The sequence below is a fragment of the Monodon monoceros genome, unplaced genomic scaffold, assembly GCF_005190385.1.
Source record: "Monodon monoceros isolate NGI ecotype Baffin Bay Population unplaced genomic scaffold, NGI_Narwhal_1 Super_Scaffold_7, whole genome shotgun sequence".
Taxonomy (NCBI): domain Eukaryota; kingdom Metazoa; phylum Chordata; class Mammalia; order Artiodactyla; family Monodontidae; genus Monodon; species Monodon monoceros.
In genome coordinates, this window is record NW_021703784.1 from 73,832,670 (window position 1) to 73,849,667 (window position 16,998).

Consider the following 16,998-nt stretch of genomic DNA (forward strand, 5'->3'; position numbering starts at 1 on the left):
ATAAGGTTAAACAGCTGAATGCCAAATGGATAGATTGAACATTTAAGTATAAAGGTCTATTTAAGTTTCTCTCTGTACACATTTGAAGATTTTATCAAAATTTTAATGGAAGTTCAATTGTGCTTTAAAAACAGTAACCCAATAAACCCAAACATCACTACCTTAGCCCTGTGTTGAAGCATAATCGTTGAAGGAAAAAAGGGAAATTCATCATTCCATCTTATTTTACTCCTAATTTTTTCTTTAGATATATTAAACCTTTATCTAGATCATTGTATGTGTGCTTCCTCCTCCCTGTACTCCTCTATGGAGTTGAATTAAGACAGAGTTATTGAATTATTGAATTAAGACAGCATTAGACAAAACCAGAAGTGGTATTTGGAGAGCTCTCAAGAATCACATTAATTTGTACACACAACAGATGAGGTTTGACCATAAGAAAATCCTAATACAACCTTGCGAGTTTTGTGTTTTTTCCACTGATAGATGATGTTTCTTTACACTTGATTCTAAACATTTATTTCTCAAATTTACATAGATGTCATCTTAAAAGCATCAACATCACTTTAGAAATGATTCACTAAATATTTCTGATTCCCTGCTGTATTCTCTTGCCTGGGAACACTCCGTGAAGCTCCTTTGAGAGCTGTGGGGTGGGAGAATGAAACTACTTATTTTTGTTCTCATGGGTGAAACTTCCTTTTATTTTCAACTAAACAGAGCTGTCATCACTGGAGAGTGAAATCCCTCTGTTAATATTTCAGAAACCATGTCAGTTTCTGTGTGTAAAATATGCACGTTTGCCTTCTGCGAAATAAAACATTCAGCAAAAACAGGTCAATAAAAAGATCTTTTTAATGAGGGTGCTTTGATATTCATTGTTTAAAAAAGGTTACTAGGAATTCAACCTTTTTTAAGACTGCAGAATTAAGATTAGCTTTATGATAAAACTAAAAAAAACCTTTTGATATTTTGGTTTGGGGCTGTGATGAATAGTCAACATCAGAGGGAAGCTTTTTATATTTTTACTTTTGAGTGTTTTCTTCATTTTCAACAAAATTTATGACCATTCAAAAGAAATATACTTTGTGAATATTTTTGTTAGTCTCCTATTTTAATCCACACCTTAATGAAATGTTACTTAAAAGAAAATATTCTTATACAAGGCTTATTAATTAACTCATCCTATTTAAAGAGCTTGACTCTGACTGCTAAGAATAAAATTTGTTTTCATATGATTGAAATTTCCATCCAAATTTAAATCTATCTTTGAATAACTTTAAAACAGAATTAAAAATGGGGCAGAAACCATCTTGCAAGAATCTATAAACTATCTGTTGTATGCCTTAAGAAGGGGGAGTTTCTAAACTTTATCCCTCCAACTCTAGTAAAATAGGCTCCAGATGTCTCTTCTTTGAAAATTATAGTCTAGTAAATAGTTTGAGTAAATTTTCTAGTTCAGGGCTTAGTTTAGGGGCTCAATTATTTCATCTAGACCAATCTCAAAAGCTATATCCTGTGCCAGAAAAATGAAAAGTCCATTTCTAAGATCTCATCATAAAGTTATTAACCATAAGACCATTTCCCTAGCACTATGCATTTTTGAAATGAGACCAAAAATTTATAATATGATATTGCCCTTTCAGTATCCCCCCTAATTTCACATCACTGGGGTATACAGATGCAAAGATTTGGTTTTAGTGGATTCAACCTTCTTGCTATCTTTAGTTTACCCTTATTCAGTTTGAAAGCAACAGTTGCCCCTTCTCCCGCAAAGCTTTGAAATCTTGTAGTTGGACAAGAATAGAAAACACTATAAATTTTTGAAAACCTTATAAACAAAATCAAAATGTAGAGTGGTATAGAGTTAATCATGGAAACCAGAATGAAGCAGCCTTTTGGAGAGCAGAAAAAAGACCTACTGGTGACTAAGCTGGCTTCAGGTGCAGGCCCCCAACCCAAGGGGAATTTCATGATTTACAGACTGTTGACACCTCCAGACAGACAGGAAGCCAATGAATCATATTGAAGTGTGTATTTCAGGACTGGCTGACTGTACCTTAAGCAGCTTGAAGTATTCAAAAGCCAATATAAGCAGAAATTTGGGGCTTAGTGTTGACTTTCTATGTTCAGTGGCATAGCTAATTTTCAGCATTCCCAGATAAAGAAAAATCTCCAGGGCAAAGTTTTCCATGTATGACTTTGTTACCAACGTCATTCAAATTTTGTTTTGTATTCAACATGGAGTGGAGCTTGTTGTTACTTTAATAACATATTTCTTATTATTTCACTTTGTTAAAAAAAAAAAAGAAAAAGAAAAAATTGTGCAACCCAACCAGCCTGCTCCTGAAAGGTGGCATGAATCCACCTACAATTACAAATGAAATCATATTTTCCAGTTGACCCAATTTATACTTTCAAATATGATGTTTTCATTTATGATTGACTTTTAATTGGCTGTGAATTCTAGCATGTTAAATTCCTCTAGCTTCACTGCCCAGTTTATATTATTATCTTGAGAACATTAAATGTAGCAAAATGTTATACCTTGTTGGAACTAAGAATTCACATAAGTCTAGAGGGATTAAAAAGGGTTGCCTGTTGAAGTTCATCCAGCGAGTTAGCAGCAAAAATGAATTTATAACTTGTTCTGCTATGCTCCAGCACCAACATATTCCTGCCATCCTACAATTCTAGGAAAATTAATTTAAAGAAAGCCTATGGTGAGTTTTTTTGTAAAGGATACCAACAATAGTAATAATATAACAATAGTAATAACACTACATCTTAATTTTGAGGCTGTTACATAATTTCATTGGGTGGTATATTTTAAAAAGTTAAAACTTTGGCAAAAGGACCTCAATGCTGCAGTTTCCTGGTTGTGCAAGCTCTGATACATCAGTTATCAACAGCCGTCTCAGAGATGGTGCCATGTGTCAGACACTGTACTGGGAGTGTAATGGATACTGTTTTAATTCCTTCTAACTGTATTAAAACACAGGAATTAGAACTTGCATTTTACAGTGAACTAAAACTGAGGCTCAGAAATAATGTACGTCAAGATGCCCAAAAGTTCCAGACACATGGAAGACGTTCAGTAACAGTTGCTCTTTTAACTTTCTTCTTCCTCCCTCCTCCCCTCCCTCCTTCTCTCTCTCTCCTGCTACATCAGACCTCTAGGACAGGCCACTTTCATCTGTGTTTTCCTGAGAGAAAACAGACTCTTAGAGGTTAAGTGATTTGCTAAATTTAAAGAGTAGGTTAATGGCATAGTTAGCTCAAGTCTGCCTCAGGGAAGAATGATACCCAAATCTTCAAGTGAATATTACTGGTACTTGTCAACAGTAATGAGATGCTGGGTTGAGTTAAGTGTAATTAATGAGTGCTAGAAAGTTAAAAATGTATTTTAGTTTTGAATAGGGTTTAAAGTTTTCTAGAAGAACATTCTTGGGGGGTAAAACACTTATTTACATTTAATGTCGATATGTTTTATTAAAGTGATATGCATTTAAAGGTCCAAAACAATGAAATCTAATTCATCTTTGGAGCCTGAACTCATTGTTATATGAGAATATGGAAATTTTTTGCATTCAAAAAATGTAGCTATTAAGTATCTATTGTGTGCCATGACCTACACTGGCTGCTAGGTATGCTGTGAATCAGACAGTCTCTACTGTTATGGAATCTGCGGTCTATTGCATGTTTCTACAAATGTCCTGTTAACTGGCTAATCTGTATAAAAGGTTTGATATGTGATAAATAGTGCCTAAAGTCTTTTAGTTAATGATTTATGTAACTAAAAATTACTCTGTTCACTAGAGGCAGTTAGCAAAACAGCAATTATTATTTGAGTTGTGCCAGCTTACACTGCTTTGTACTGAATTCTGATATAAGTTTTCCAGCTCTCAAAGGCCACCTGACGTGTGTGATGATGTCACTTAAAATAACAAGCCATTAGAACAGGATGCCAATAACCTAAGCTTTTACATTTAATGATGTTTTAATATACTATTCACTCACTCTAAGGTATTAGACATATTGCCAACATATTTATTCTCTCTATAAAGGTTATTTACTTTGTAGGTAGTCCACAGCCTATTTTGAAAAAATTTCCAAGTGACTTTTTCCTCTTCTTTCTGACACGTGATCACCTGATTAAAATGTCAGAGAAAACCTGAAGTAAGAAAACATAGATTTGCATCTTTATTCTGTTCCTAGCTCGTTCTATATTTCCTCTGGATCTGTTTTATTTATTCTGTAAAAATGAAAGGGTATAACTACATGAACCCAAAGATCCTTCCCAATTCTCAAATTCTGGAATTATCTTTGGCCTCCTTCACTTAGGTACAATTGATATGCATCTAGGAAACCAAACCAAATTTAAACTTAGCCTAAGAAAAATATGGGAGATTAGAATGCTGTTAACAACTACATCTCTGTCTTTGAACTGCTGTGGCATTTACAATTTACAACACATAATTTTTAACATATTGTTATTCTAAATTATTTTTTGTTTCTTTATTCATTTTCTTTCTCAGTAATACTGTACATGCTTTCATTATGTTGGTCTTAAAAGCATGACCAATGTACTGTATTACCCATTCTACCTTGTTCTGGGTCCATAAAGATATACACGTAAGAGTGAATTTCTTCTCTGCTAATTCATTTAAGGACATTTATTTGGGTAAATTGCTGTTTTCAACTTGACTCTGACTCCCTGATTTTATTTCCATTTTTAACAAGCTTATATTCAAAATAGGAGTTCAATTGTAGCACTAATATCATTAAAGCTAGTAAATCTGAAAGCTGAAGACTAAATTAATATGGTAATTCATGTTATTGACTCATTAATATATTATATGGAGTATTTTAATTTATTTTTAGTATGTTATGCATCTATTCATTTATATGTTCGTATATAGATATAAACATATATGCATATGTATATGTAACTATAAATATATATGTATGTATGTATGGGGGTGTGTGTGTTTTTCCCTGCTTAAAAGGGTGCCAATTTAAGAACATACTATTTCAATGCCAGAGAAAAGTTAATGTTGTTTTGAAAAGTTAGCAGTTTGGTCCTATGGTATAATTGGATGCAACATAAGGCTAAGTGTATCATTATTACAACTTATGCATGTGTATTGATCTGGTGTCTTTTAAAAAGGTATGGTGTGGAGCCTCCTGGTTTGATAAAGTTGGAAAAAGAAATTGAACAAGAAGAAACACTCTCTGCCCCTTCTCCTTCACCTTCGCCTTCATCAAAGTCTTCTGGAAAAAAGAGTACGGGAAACTTACTGGATGATGCAGTAAGTAAAATTGGTCAAGTTTCTTATCAACACTTGGTCTTTTTTGAACTTCAAAACTCATTCTGTACAATCTTCGATCAGTCTAACCTTTACCTATTCCAATGTTATTGAAATTTATTTTAAAATCCTACGAGGGGGGCTTCCCTGGTGGCGCAGTGATTGAGAGTCCGTCTGCCGATGCAGGGGACACAGGTTCGTGCCCCGGTCCGGGAAGATCCCACATGCCGCAGAGCGGCTGGGCCCGTGAGCCATGGCCGCGGAGCCTGAGCGTCTGGAGCCTGTGCTCCGCAACGGGAGAGACCACAACAGTGAGAGGCCCGCGTACTGCAAAAAAAAAAAAAAAAATCCTATGAGGAAGTTTATAGTCCTGCAATTCATTTTGAGATTCAAAACTGAGCCACTTATTTAAAATAAAGCGTCACTTAATTCTGCTGAGTAGTATCTAAAATTTTAGGATAATAAGTCATCCTCCTGAAAATTGTCTTTGAAAACACTTAAGCCTTGATACTATTGGTTCCTGTTTCCTTATTCACTGATAAGAAGCCTGAGGCATGGGACTTGAGGATCTTTAAAGAAGGAAAAGCAAAATACCATGGAGAAGATAACTGCCCTTTACTGACTGCCTGCTATGGGCCGGGTTCTGCCAGTATTCTTCAAGTGCTCTTGTTATCTTTAGGGCAGGTTTCTTATTGAGGAACCTGAGACTTGAAGTTGAAATACCTGCTGAGAGGAAGAGAGGAGCTTAGATTCCAACCTAATTTTGTCTAACTCTCTGAGGTCACCAACCCTCAGAGTTCTTGAGACACCATCTTTGTCAGATTAGGAAATATTTTCATTATACCCTCATAATTACAGAAAACAGATTCTGGGTGTAACAGTAAACAGGATGAAATAAAATTCTCCGGCTACTTCTGTTGTGTCTTAAGTAGTGTGTCATGTGTGTGCATTTACTTCCCAGCACATATGTTTTGAGCGTAAATGTCAAAAACCTATGGGTTTTATAAAAAATGGAAACCTCGGGGATGTCAGACTGAAGTATGTCTCACATACACAAGGAGAGTTCTTAGAGACTAGCACCAACCATAATACCAGTTATAAGGAATAGGCAGGATTGAAAAGGACAGCTAGCCTGTAGCTGAGAGTTTCCCTCCCAAGGGTCTGAGCTGAAAAGAGCAGGGGAAATGGCTGATTGGTGCTGTAGGATGCAGAAAGAAAGATTCCCCCATCTTTTCTTTCTTCCATGTGACACTATAACCTATATTGCAGATTTAAATGAGCAGAAATATAACAATTTGTCTGACCAATTGAGAACTCCTATTTCTGCTAAGGGTAGCACACATAAACTTAGCCCATCAAGGTATCTTATCCAATACCAGTTTAATTTAGTTTTCCTTTGTTCAATCCACTCAGAAATGAAAGGATAGGCAGGGCATTTTAATAATACACCTAAAAGGACGTTAAAATCACAGGAATGTTTTTAATGATCAGCCACATGTCTTGAATCCTGCTGTTTCATTTTTATTTTGTAAGGTAATTGAATAACATTGTACTAATAGTAGATAGTGGCACATTATTTATATATTGATGAGAACAATTTTTTCTTCTCTCTCAATTATACTTTTTTGATTAGACTTACTTTAGAGTAAGATCTTCCTTTTAGTCTTTCTCTCATAAAAGTGTTTTTCTGGGGTTACTATGCTTGATCTTAGGCCTTTTCCTCTCAGCACTTACCTCCATTCACTTCCTTTAATGCATTAGAGTCAGAGGTCTGACCCTTAACCTCCTAATGAATGAATTACTGAATCAAATGAATTTCTTAGTCCTCAAATTATTAGACCACTTTCTGGTGTTTGACACTGTTGAGCACTCTGTTCTTGAAATTCTTCTCCATGAACTTTATTGCTACCAGAATGATCAACCAAAACGCAACTCAGAATTGATTAAAATTGTATAAGGGCTCTATAATATCCAGGGTAAAGCCCAGACTCAGGTATGTGTCACATAAGCCCTCCATGTTCTGGCCCATTTTGTCTTTCCCAGACTTTTTTACCCTATGGATTCATTCTTGCATTCTGATGTATCTGTTGTAAACCTATACTCTAATCCCAAACTCCCAAGGATTTTTTATACCCTGTGTTTTTCCTCACTTGGCTTCCTCACACTGCTCATCTTTGAAATCTACTTTTAGACACCTTTTCATCTTCTAAAATTCAGGTTGTGTGGCCTTCTATAGAAAGCTTTTCTTGGCATCTCTCATCCCAGGTAAAATTGACAAATTTGTCCTTGGTACCTCAAGTTCTTTTATATATTTAATGAAGTGTTTACCTTATTGGGCATAAATACCTATTCTTCTCTAGGTATGGTCCTTGCTCTCAAAGACAAGGACCATATTTTATTCAGCTAGATCTAGTACCATGCTTATTGGATAAATTATTAATGTGGGTAATCAAAGTTTAAAAAAGACTCTCCCTTTTTCTATTTATCTGGAATGGCCATGTGCTCTGGAAATATGTGCACTTCTCAGCTCTGCTGTAGCTTTGCAGAGTGAGGAGATGTTGCCCCTTGAAACCATTTCCATGAGCCTGGGAAAAGTAGTTAGAATGGTTCCCTTTCTTCACCAGCTTGTCTCACATGTGGCCATTCCTCATCCTTGAGAAGGGGAGAAGAAGGACAGGAGGGAGAAGGTGGTGAAACAACTATGAAAGGGATTTTGGAAAAGTTTTACCTATACTCCAGTTCAGAAGAGGTAGATGAGATAGGGACTCTCTTCAAAATGGCAAGACTGTCGCTCTGTGGTTGTTCTTCCCTACTCCAAGTTCTGTTCTCTTAGCTGGAAACAATGAAGGGGGTTTCAGAGAAGCTTTAAAGTTTGTCAGGGTTTGGGAACATAACCATCTGTATAGTGAAGGGGTTTTCATTGAATGTAGGAAATGTTCTAAGCATATATTTCTATACTGTTGCCAGCTAGAATACTATGTTCACAGTCTTCAAACTAGCATTTCTCATGCTAGTTTGAATGTTTAATCAAACACTCACACCACCAGATGACCCGTGGAAAAAGAATTCCATGCTTAGGTTAGTTTGAGAAATACAGCTTACTATAGTCCCTACCTAGAGTTTGGCAATGCATTCTGGCATATCAAAGGCACTAGTGAGTTACATAATAAGATCTTGTTTAACCTGGAATTTTCCATGCTTATTTGGCCACAGAAGCCTCTTACAGTCTTCTTCATTCCACATTGGGGAAATTGCATTGAAATATTTGCATTCTGTTTAAGTGATAGTTTTTCATTGAGTGCTTTATTTCAGGGACAGTGGAACAGAGAGAAAAAACATATGAACCTCACTAATGGCTTAAATCAGAGCTTCATATGTCAGATATAAAAAGGAAATAGTTCCTATGGCAACTGCTTCACTGCATATGAGGCATATATAGCCATTGGGGAGTTGAAGTTCATATACTCCAACATGTTCTTTAGAATAGGGATATAAAATATTGTTTGCAAAGTTCCTGTGTTTAGTTAATACTATTGGCTATTTCTACTCTGGCAAAGTTATTATTTACATCAAAAAAAAAAAGAGAAAAAAAAGAAGGAGAATAAAGAAGGGGAGTAAAAAAAAAAAAGGAGAAAAGAGTAAAGAAAAAAGAAAGAGACGCAGACCTGTGCCAAGATGTCATATTCCAGTGAACAGTTTCAATGACTGCCAGTTTTGAAACTTTCAATGTGTCCTCACATTTCTTTGTTTGCTACTTAGGAGAATTGTGGAAAATTGAAAAACAAAATAGGTGACCTTTTATGTGGATAATACATCCCAACTTCTTTAATCAAGCCAGACATCGTAAGAGAAACACAGTGGAGTCCATTCGGATTAATTTATTCCCCTGATGTCCTGATAGAGTGATTCGGCTGTGATAAAATGATGGGGTCAGGTTTAGTGCCCTCGTGTTGAGCCTGTTCCCACACAATGAGTTGAATACAGTTCTAAGAAGCCATTCTTACTTTCTTCCTCTTCTCCATCAACTTCCTCAGTCTGGGGATGAGAGATAGTATAATTCTGAGTAATCAGGCTCCTCTTGAAATCCCATTTCAACAAAAGCTGGCTGGGTTCCTGGCCAAAACCAGAACACCTGCCAGACTGACTTACCCCAAGGTAATGTAAGAAGCAAGATGTCATCAGTCACTGTTTACTTAACTCCCCACAGCCTGGCCTTGTCTCTTCCATTTCTGCTTCCAGCTCTCACACAGCCACACAAAAGCCCTTGATCTTAAAAAGCAAGTATATTTTCAAAGCTTAGGAAGGCATTAGAGAAGGACAGGCCACTTGAGAAAGTGTTTCTTGTATTTTATTTCATTTGGTACCAATAGTTTCTGTATTTTGTCTAAAAACACTTCAAGATGGAAATACTTTCCATCCATACTTGTGATTGTCATTTCTTAGCAGAGGAACCACTTGAACACCAATTTACTGTCTGCTCAGTTACTGCATCGTGGTAAAGCTGTGCCAGGCATGACTCTCCTAAAGTCTGGGCCATGTGCTTTTATGTTGCTGACTGTTGGATTTTTTTTCAGGGTGGCCAAAGTCCTTCTCCCTCCCTCCCTCCCTCCTTTCCTTCTTTTCTCATGGAATTATTGTGGTGCTAAGGAAAACTGTACTGCTTCTAGCAATAGTATGCAATAAACACAATTTATATATATGTATATATATATATACACACATTTATATTTTTTTAGCATTTATTTATTTTTTTAACATCTTTATTGGAGTATAATTGCTTTATAATGGCATGGTAGTTTCTGCTGTATAACAAAGTGAATCAGCTATACATATACATATATCCCCATATCTCCTCACATTTATATTTTTAAAACATGTCTATAAATACATATTGAAGGAGATACACATAGAGGAACACTTACAACACTTAAGACAGCACACATTCATTGGTCCTGTGACCTCACCCCCACCCCAGAATGTGGGTCTGCATTATAGAAGGGAATCCCTAGGGGTAGGATTCTATTAATACTGGGGGAGTGGGTGGACATATCTATGGCCCAAGTATCATATGGTATGAGAAATTCAGAACTCAAAGACATGGACCTAATCACTCACATAACGATGTTAGACAGTTCCCTCACTGTTTGAATGAAAGCCATCTCTAAGATTCTTTGAATCCAGGCTTAATCTGTCACACTAATTTCCTCCTGCGTCCTTTTTAGGTCCCTGTGCTTATTTATCCATTTATTATTTATTTATTTATCCAAACTTATCTCAATATAAGTTTTGCTTCAGGATTCCCCCACTCTTTCTAGCTTTCCCCTCTAGTGTCTTATGCTTCCATACTTTCTGGAACCTTGCTTATTCTAGGGAAACCGAGATGCTTAAGTCCTTTACTCCAACCGGCAAGTGAGTTCCTGCGTGACTCTTCCCACAGTTTTTCTTAGTGGAAGACTGATTGAAGTCAGACCTTGAATTATTTGATGAAATGATTGAATTGCTTTGATAACAAAACTCTAGGAATCGTATCTTTATGGAAGCAAGAATTTGGGTGAGGGGTGTCCAAGCCAATCCCTTCAGAATTTAAATTTGTTTTGCCTAGCTTCTCAAATGTAGGCTGTACATTATTTAGATCTGTCTTCTACGGAAACTTTGACTAAAAACACAACCTATTATTCTTTGGGGTTTTGGGTTGGTTGGTTAGTTGAAGAGAGGACAGTTATGAGACACAGCATGGCAGGTTCCCAACCAAGGAAAACATAAATAAATAAACCTTATTCCTAAAATCAAGGACTATACATTGTCTTTAATAGTCACAACTGTCTATAAGCATTATGCACTTATCATTTAGTGTATGTGTTTTGTAAAGAGTACAGAGATAGATAAAATAGGGAAAATCTGATATTCGGACATGGATTCTATAAAATACATACAAATTGTAAGATGCTGCTACAGAAATAGGTTTTGGCAGGTGGGAATTACTGAGGAGTGAATTGCTGGATTAGTCTGGATGAATTAGAGATGACTCCTTAAAGAAAGTCTCAAGATTCAAAATAAGGTTAAATAGTCTCATTTTTAAATAATAATAATTTTAAAATTCTCATTTATTTTGAAAATGAGTAAAATTAATATTAAAGTTATGATGAGGAAACATATAGACTATGTCTATATGTTTCCTCATCATAATAGACTATGTTAACGTGCCTTGTATTCTAGTTCTCAATATATTTATCTTGACAATCCAATGTACATGATCTTTTTAATCCTCTAAACATGAGAACCCAGTTCGTCATCCCTACACTGCCAGTTGATTTGCTTGTGATTATCCTCCAGCATCATTATCATTGTCGTCATCCAGCTTATGCCTTAGTGCAGCTATTGACCTTCACAAAGTGCCTTCAGGGCCTGACCTTTACATAGTTAAGATTTAATGTGATATGTCTATGCTCACATCGTGTCCATAGTCTGATATAGAACAAATTTAAAAGCATTAATGGTTCAGGGGCCTTTGAACCCATGGAACAAATTAATCTAAAGGCAACCTGATTAAGGAGAATGAACTTGCCTGCTCTTCTATTTCAGGTGAAACGGATTTCTGAAGATCCTCCTTGCAAATGCCCGAGCAAGTTCTGTGTGGAGAGGCTCTCGCAAGGAAGATACCGAGTGGGAGAGAAGATCCTCTTCATTAGGGTAAAGTTTTACTTTTCACTTGACAGCTTGTCCTTTCAGAGCATATACAGGACTTAAGTTGCAGGTTACAGGGAAAATATGACCAGTAACTCAGCAGGAACTTCCCTTATGGTGCTTACGATTGGATTTGAAGACATGAGGTATGAAAATTTTTTATTATCATACATAATTATCACTGAGAGCTAAATAAATAGAACTTTATCTTTTTGTATGTATACACAAACGTATACCCCAAACAGGTCATAGAAATCAAATAGAATGAGGAAAAGAAGAGAAAACAAATTCCTTTTTTGTCTATGCATTTAGTTTCAAAGGAAGAAAATCCACCTCAATGGGTAATAAAAACAGTATTCTGCCCTGGTTTTCCATATCTCAAGTTTGGGAAATGATTAACCTATAGGTCCTGATAACTTTCAAATTATTTGAACATGACTTTTCAGAAAGTTTCGGTTGTAAACCAGAGTGAGGACAGTCAAAACTCGTTACAACGGCATGGTTAAATGATGACTGCCATTTTTTTACTGGTTTTCTGGGTTAGAATAAAGAAACATGGGCCTGTGCCAATGAATGATTTGGTGGCCTCTGTCCATTTTACAATCATCCTAATGAAAAATCTGACTAGATGTCATGAACAATTCTTGACTGTAATTATTGGCTCAATAAAGTAGCATTTCAGGCTGTGATCTGTTTTGTTAATAATCAAGAGAAGTTAATCTCTCAAATTACATTTGCTGCTTTTCCTGAGACCAAGAATTCTTCTTTTCAAAAATAAGAAAGTGAAAAATAAAGCACTGATATATTCCTAGAAATCTGCAATTAATAAGTATGAGTCCTTCTATCTTATTTTTAGTCATTTCCTAAAGAATAGAGGTTATGATTCTGAGAAGCTATATTGTCTTGTCATTTGAATAAGTTAAAATATTTTCCTTTTTATTTTATTTTGTAGAGCTGAATAATTTGGATGTGTACGTCTAATACAATCAATGAACATTCTTAACATACTCAAATCAGTGATGACCCAGTAGAAATTTTTTCCAGTGTAAAGTTTTCTTTTTAATGATGACTTTTGACTGAAAGTTATTTGTACGACAATTTTTTAAGGCTCTACAAGATGTAATTTAAAGAAAAGTTTAATTATAATTAGCCTTCAAAAATAATGTCAATCATTTTGTATTTTAATCTAACATTAGGTCAGTGTTTATTGATCTAACAAAAATGTTCAGGTAATAATTGCTATTTTGCTTTGGAAAGGCAATGAAAGGGATATAATGATATGTTATTATTAGGGGCTTGAGAACCAGTTTAGGAGATTGGCCTCCCTAGAGTAGACAATTGGCCCAGTCATCACTTATTGTTCTTTGTTACAAGGATAACATGATTATTTTAGCCAACCAGCCTGCTTTTGCTTTAACACATTAGTAAATGGTGATTTAGTAGTACCTCCACAGATGTGTTTAAATTTTACTAAGTTGGCCTTTCTCAACTGAAGCTCAGGCTTCTTGAGACTATTAAGTCCTGAAGCTTAGAATCAAAACATAGGGTTTTATTTATTTAAACAATTATTCTTTTTTATAATGAAAGTGTTGACAAAACACATGATTAATAAATTAGATGTTTTTCCCTCTAATGTAACCTAATATCTTTAGGCAAAAATATATATATTACATACATTTATTTGTATCTGGTCTTCCATATTTAGTCAACTCTCAAAGAATTTGATGTCTATATTTGTGAATAACATAAGTGTATCATATTTAACATTTAAAATATTTTTTGATGTTCCATTTTTCTTTTCAGTAAATCGTTTCCTTTTGGTGAAACCTATGCATGTATTGTTTGTAAAGGAACTGAGACTCACTTTACTGAAGAAAATTGCATCAAGTGATAGCATTTGAATTTAATATCAGTTACCACAGTAGAACATAATGTGCAGTTTCATGCTTCTATAGTTCCAGGAGAGCCTGCAGTAAGAGAACTGACTGTAATGTGGTTATTCACTGATTGGCCCAGCAAGTTATAGCATCATGTTGCTGTGATAGATGTTTTAAAATAGTGTTTTAGTGAATTTTAGTCATTCACTTTTTCTCATTTTGCTCCATCCACTATAATTTGTACTTTTTTTTTTTCTTTTTTTGGTGGAAACTTCCCCACTTGGTGGAGAGACCATACCTTTATTTTACATTTGTGTAACCAAAGGGCCCATTCAGTCATTTCCCCCAACAAAGGGCTAAAGATCTCAGAGGAGCATGACCTTGCCTGTGGAATAACAACACTTTCTTTTATTGTTCTCCTTTGGTTCTTTTTTTAAACCCTCCTACCTTCTTGTAACCTCATCAGTTTTTTTTGTTTTTTTTTTTAAACCTCATCAGTTTTGAGTGAAGCAACCATTCTAATTACCTCTTCTCCAAAGCCACAGCCTTAGTTCAGGCCCCATGAGCTTTTCTTTTTTATTTTATTTATTTTATTTTTTTATGTACTTAGTGCCACTGGACTGTACAGTTACATATGGTTAAACTAGTATGTTTTATATTATGTGACTTTTACCACAATAAAAAATTTTTTTTTTAATTTGTACTATTTTTTACAGATTTCATTTTAAAATTGACCCTTTTGTTTTGTTTTGTTTTGTTTTATGTTTTGGGTTTTTTTTTTCTGTACGCGGGCCTCTCACTGCTGTGGCCTCTCCCGTTGCAGAGCACAGGCTCCGGACGCACAGGCCCAGCGGCCATGGCTCACGGGCCCAGCCGCTCCGCGGCACGTGGGACCCTCCCAGACCGGGGCACAAACCTGTGTCCCCTGCATCGGCAGGCGGACTCTCAACCACTGCGCCACCAGGGAAGCCCTGACCCATTTTTTTTAAATCTTAATTTTTTAAAAAGAAAGAATCTATTACTGCCTAAATTGCAAAAGAAACTACTTGTCAAAAAAGGAAAATATCCATTAATATATTTTCATTTCAATTCTTATCTTTTGGCTTGTCAGGGGTCCGTTTCTACCCTGATGGAGTAAAGGGATTCTACCAAAACTTTTCTTGTATCTGGTTATCCCTAGAGACTTTTTACCTCTCATTCCCTGGAGTTCAGGAATTGAAATTTCACAGGCAGGCCATATGCACATTTCAACACATATTTTTCCCTATTTCTTTCTCTGCACTGAATGGATGAACTAGAAATGTCTCATTGATGTGTGCGCACTTTGGCCAGTACTTTTGGATTTGTGGCAGGGGCTATATTTAATTGATTGTCGTTCTGCACTAACACATTATAAGGAGTTGGCAGTTATTAGTCAAAAAAAACTCAGAGGTATTGATTTTCAAATGATAGTTAGATGGTTGTTGCCGCTAATATCTTAACTTTAAGTTTCTTTGAACACCCGAATTAAGTAAAGAGTGCCTTTGGTCAAATTCTCAGACACACTAGGGGAATGATTGCCTCATGGTATCTGCGTTGCTGTTCTGGGTTTCTTAAGTTTGCATTTTTAACATTGGCGTATTTTAAACTTTGTCCTCTTTGCTAAGGCTTCCAAATATAGTCATATTTACGACATAGTACATAGTAAGTGGATACATTTATGCATATTATTTCATAACATGAAATATGTATGGCATCTTAGCATCTGTCTCCTAGTTTTCTGTCCGTCCTGAGAGCAGCCATGTCTTCCTGTGGTCATAATGAACCTATCCATGCAAAAAAACCAATTTAGGTTCATTTCAAGCTATTAAGAATGTTGACTTACTTTTAAAGAGAACACACTAGTTTGCATTTTACCAAGGTTTATATATATATATAAATGGGATTCTACAGTATACACTCTATTTTCTGGCTTTTTTTCACTCAGCATAATTATTTTAAGATTCATCAATGTTGTTGCCTGTGTTAATAATTTATTGTTATTGCTAAGTAGCATTCCATTATATGGATACACTAACATGCGTCCATTCATTCACTTATATCAATAAGACATTTGGGTTGTTTCCAGTTAGAGATTATTACAAATAGAGCTGCTATGAGCATTTATGTATAAATCTTTGTATGGACATATGCTTTAATTTCTGTTGGGTAAATACCTAGGAATGCAAAGCCTGATTTGTATGGCAGGTTTATTTTTAACATTATAATAAATTGCTTACTGTTTAAAAAAAATAAAATAAAGAGAGCACAATCACCAAAAAACACTGACATAGAAAACACTATCCCTTAGAAAGTCATAAATACATGATTCTATTAATAAGTCTCTATCTAACACAATTACTCCTGATTTACTCTTCTTAACGTGAGCCAGAGTTAACAATTTTATGTCTAACCAAATTCCAAAGTTTGTTGACAACACCCAATGACTTGACTTATGTATGGTTTTATGGTTATCATACATATGAACACATTTTCTCAGTATGCATTCGAATCAACACAACAACAGCACAAAAGAATGAAAAAATTAAGAACGTGTGCAGATTACAGAGAAAGAGTGCGGAAGACATTTCTGCAGATGATATCTTTGCTAAGCATATGTTTTATCTGTGGGTTTCTAGAAACCAATGTATGAATAGATACTTTGCATACATGGCTATCTAATGTTACTTATGTAGATGCATCTATATTCTCATGTAGACGTGTTTGTTTATATGCACAGGTCTCCATTTAAAGGTGAAGGAGTAATCTCAATATAAAGAATATATATAATATATTATATATAATATAAAGAATCCTTTAGTACAAGGGGAAACCTCCAAGGTTTCTGACAGTGGCTTTTAGGCAAATATGCTAATAATCCCCTGCTAAAGTGGGAATTCTCTTGTTTCTAGTTTATCAAACACAATTTCTCATAGCCAGATTTTTGCCCTGCACCTTGCAATGAACAACACTTCTTTTGAACTATCTGGTGGACAAAGCTAAATGCAGCTAATTTCTAACTGTGTGGTACAGATACAGATTTACTCTCTTCCAAGGTTTAAATATAACAGCTATTTTTCACTGACTTTTGAGTGATGATAAAACCTCCT

At 35.3% G+C, this 16,998-nt stretch overlaps 1 protein-coding gene across 4 annotated transcripts in view; it reads left to right on the top strand.

The window, feature by feature from the left end:
* GAS2 (growth arrest specific 2) overlaps positions 1 to 16,998 on the top strand; it is a 198,689-nt gene that overhangs the window by 133,726 nt on the left and 47,965 nt on the right. For all 4 annotated transcript variants that reach the window (XM_029208390.1, XM_029208392.1, XM_029208389.1 and 1 more), the window contains 2 exons: positions 5,171 to 5,312; positions 11,892 to 11,999. In XM_029208390.1, the coding sequence (XP_029064223.1) occupies positions 5,171 to 5,312; positions 11,892 to 11,999 (250 nt within the window). The remainder of the gene's footprint in view (positions 1 to 5,170; positions 5,313 to 11,891; positions 12,000 to 16,998) is intronic.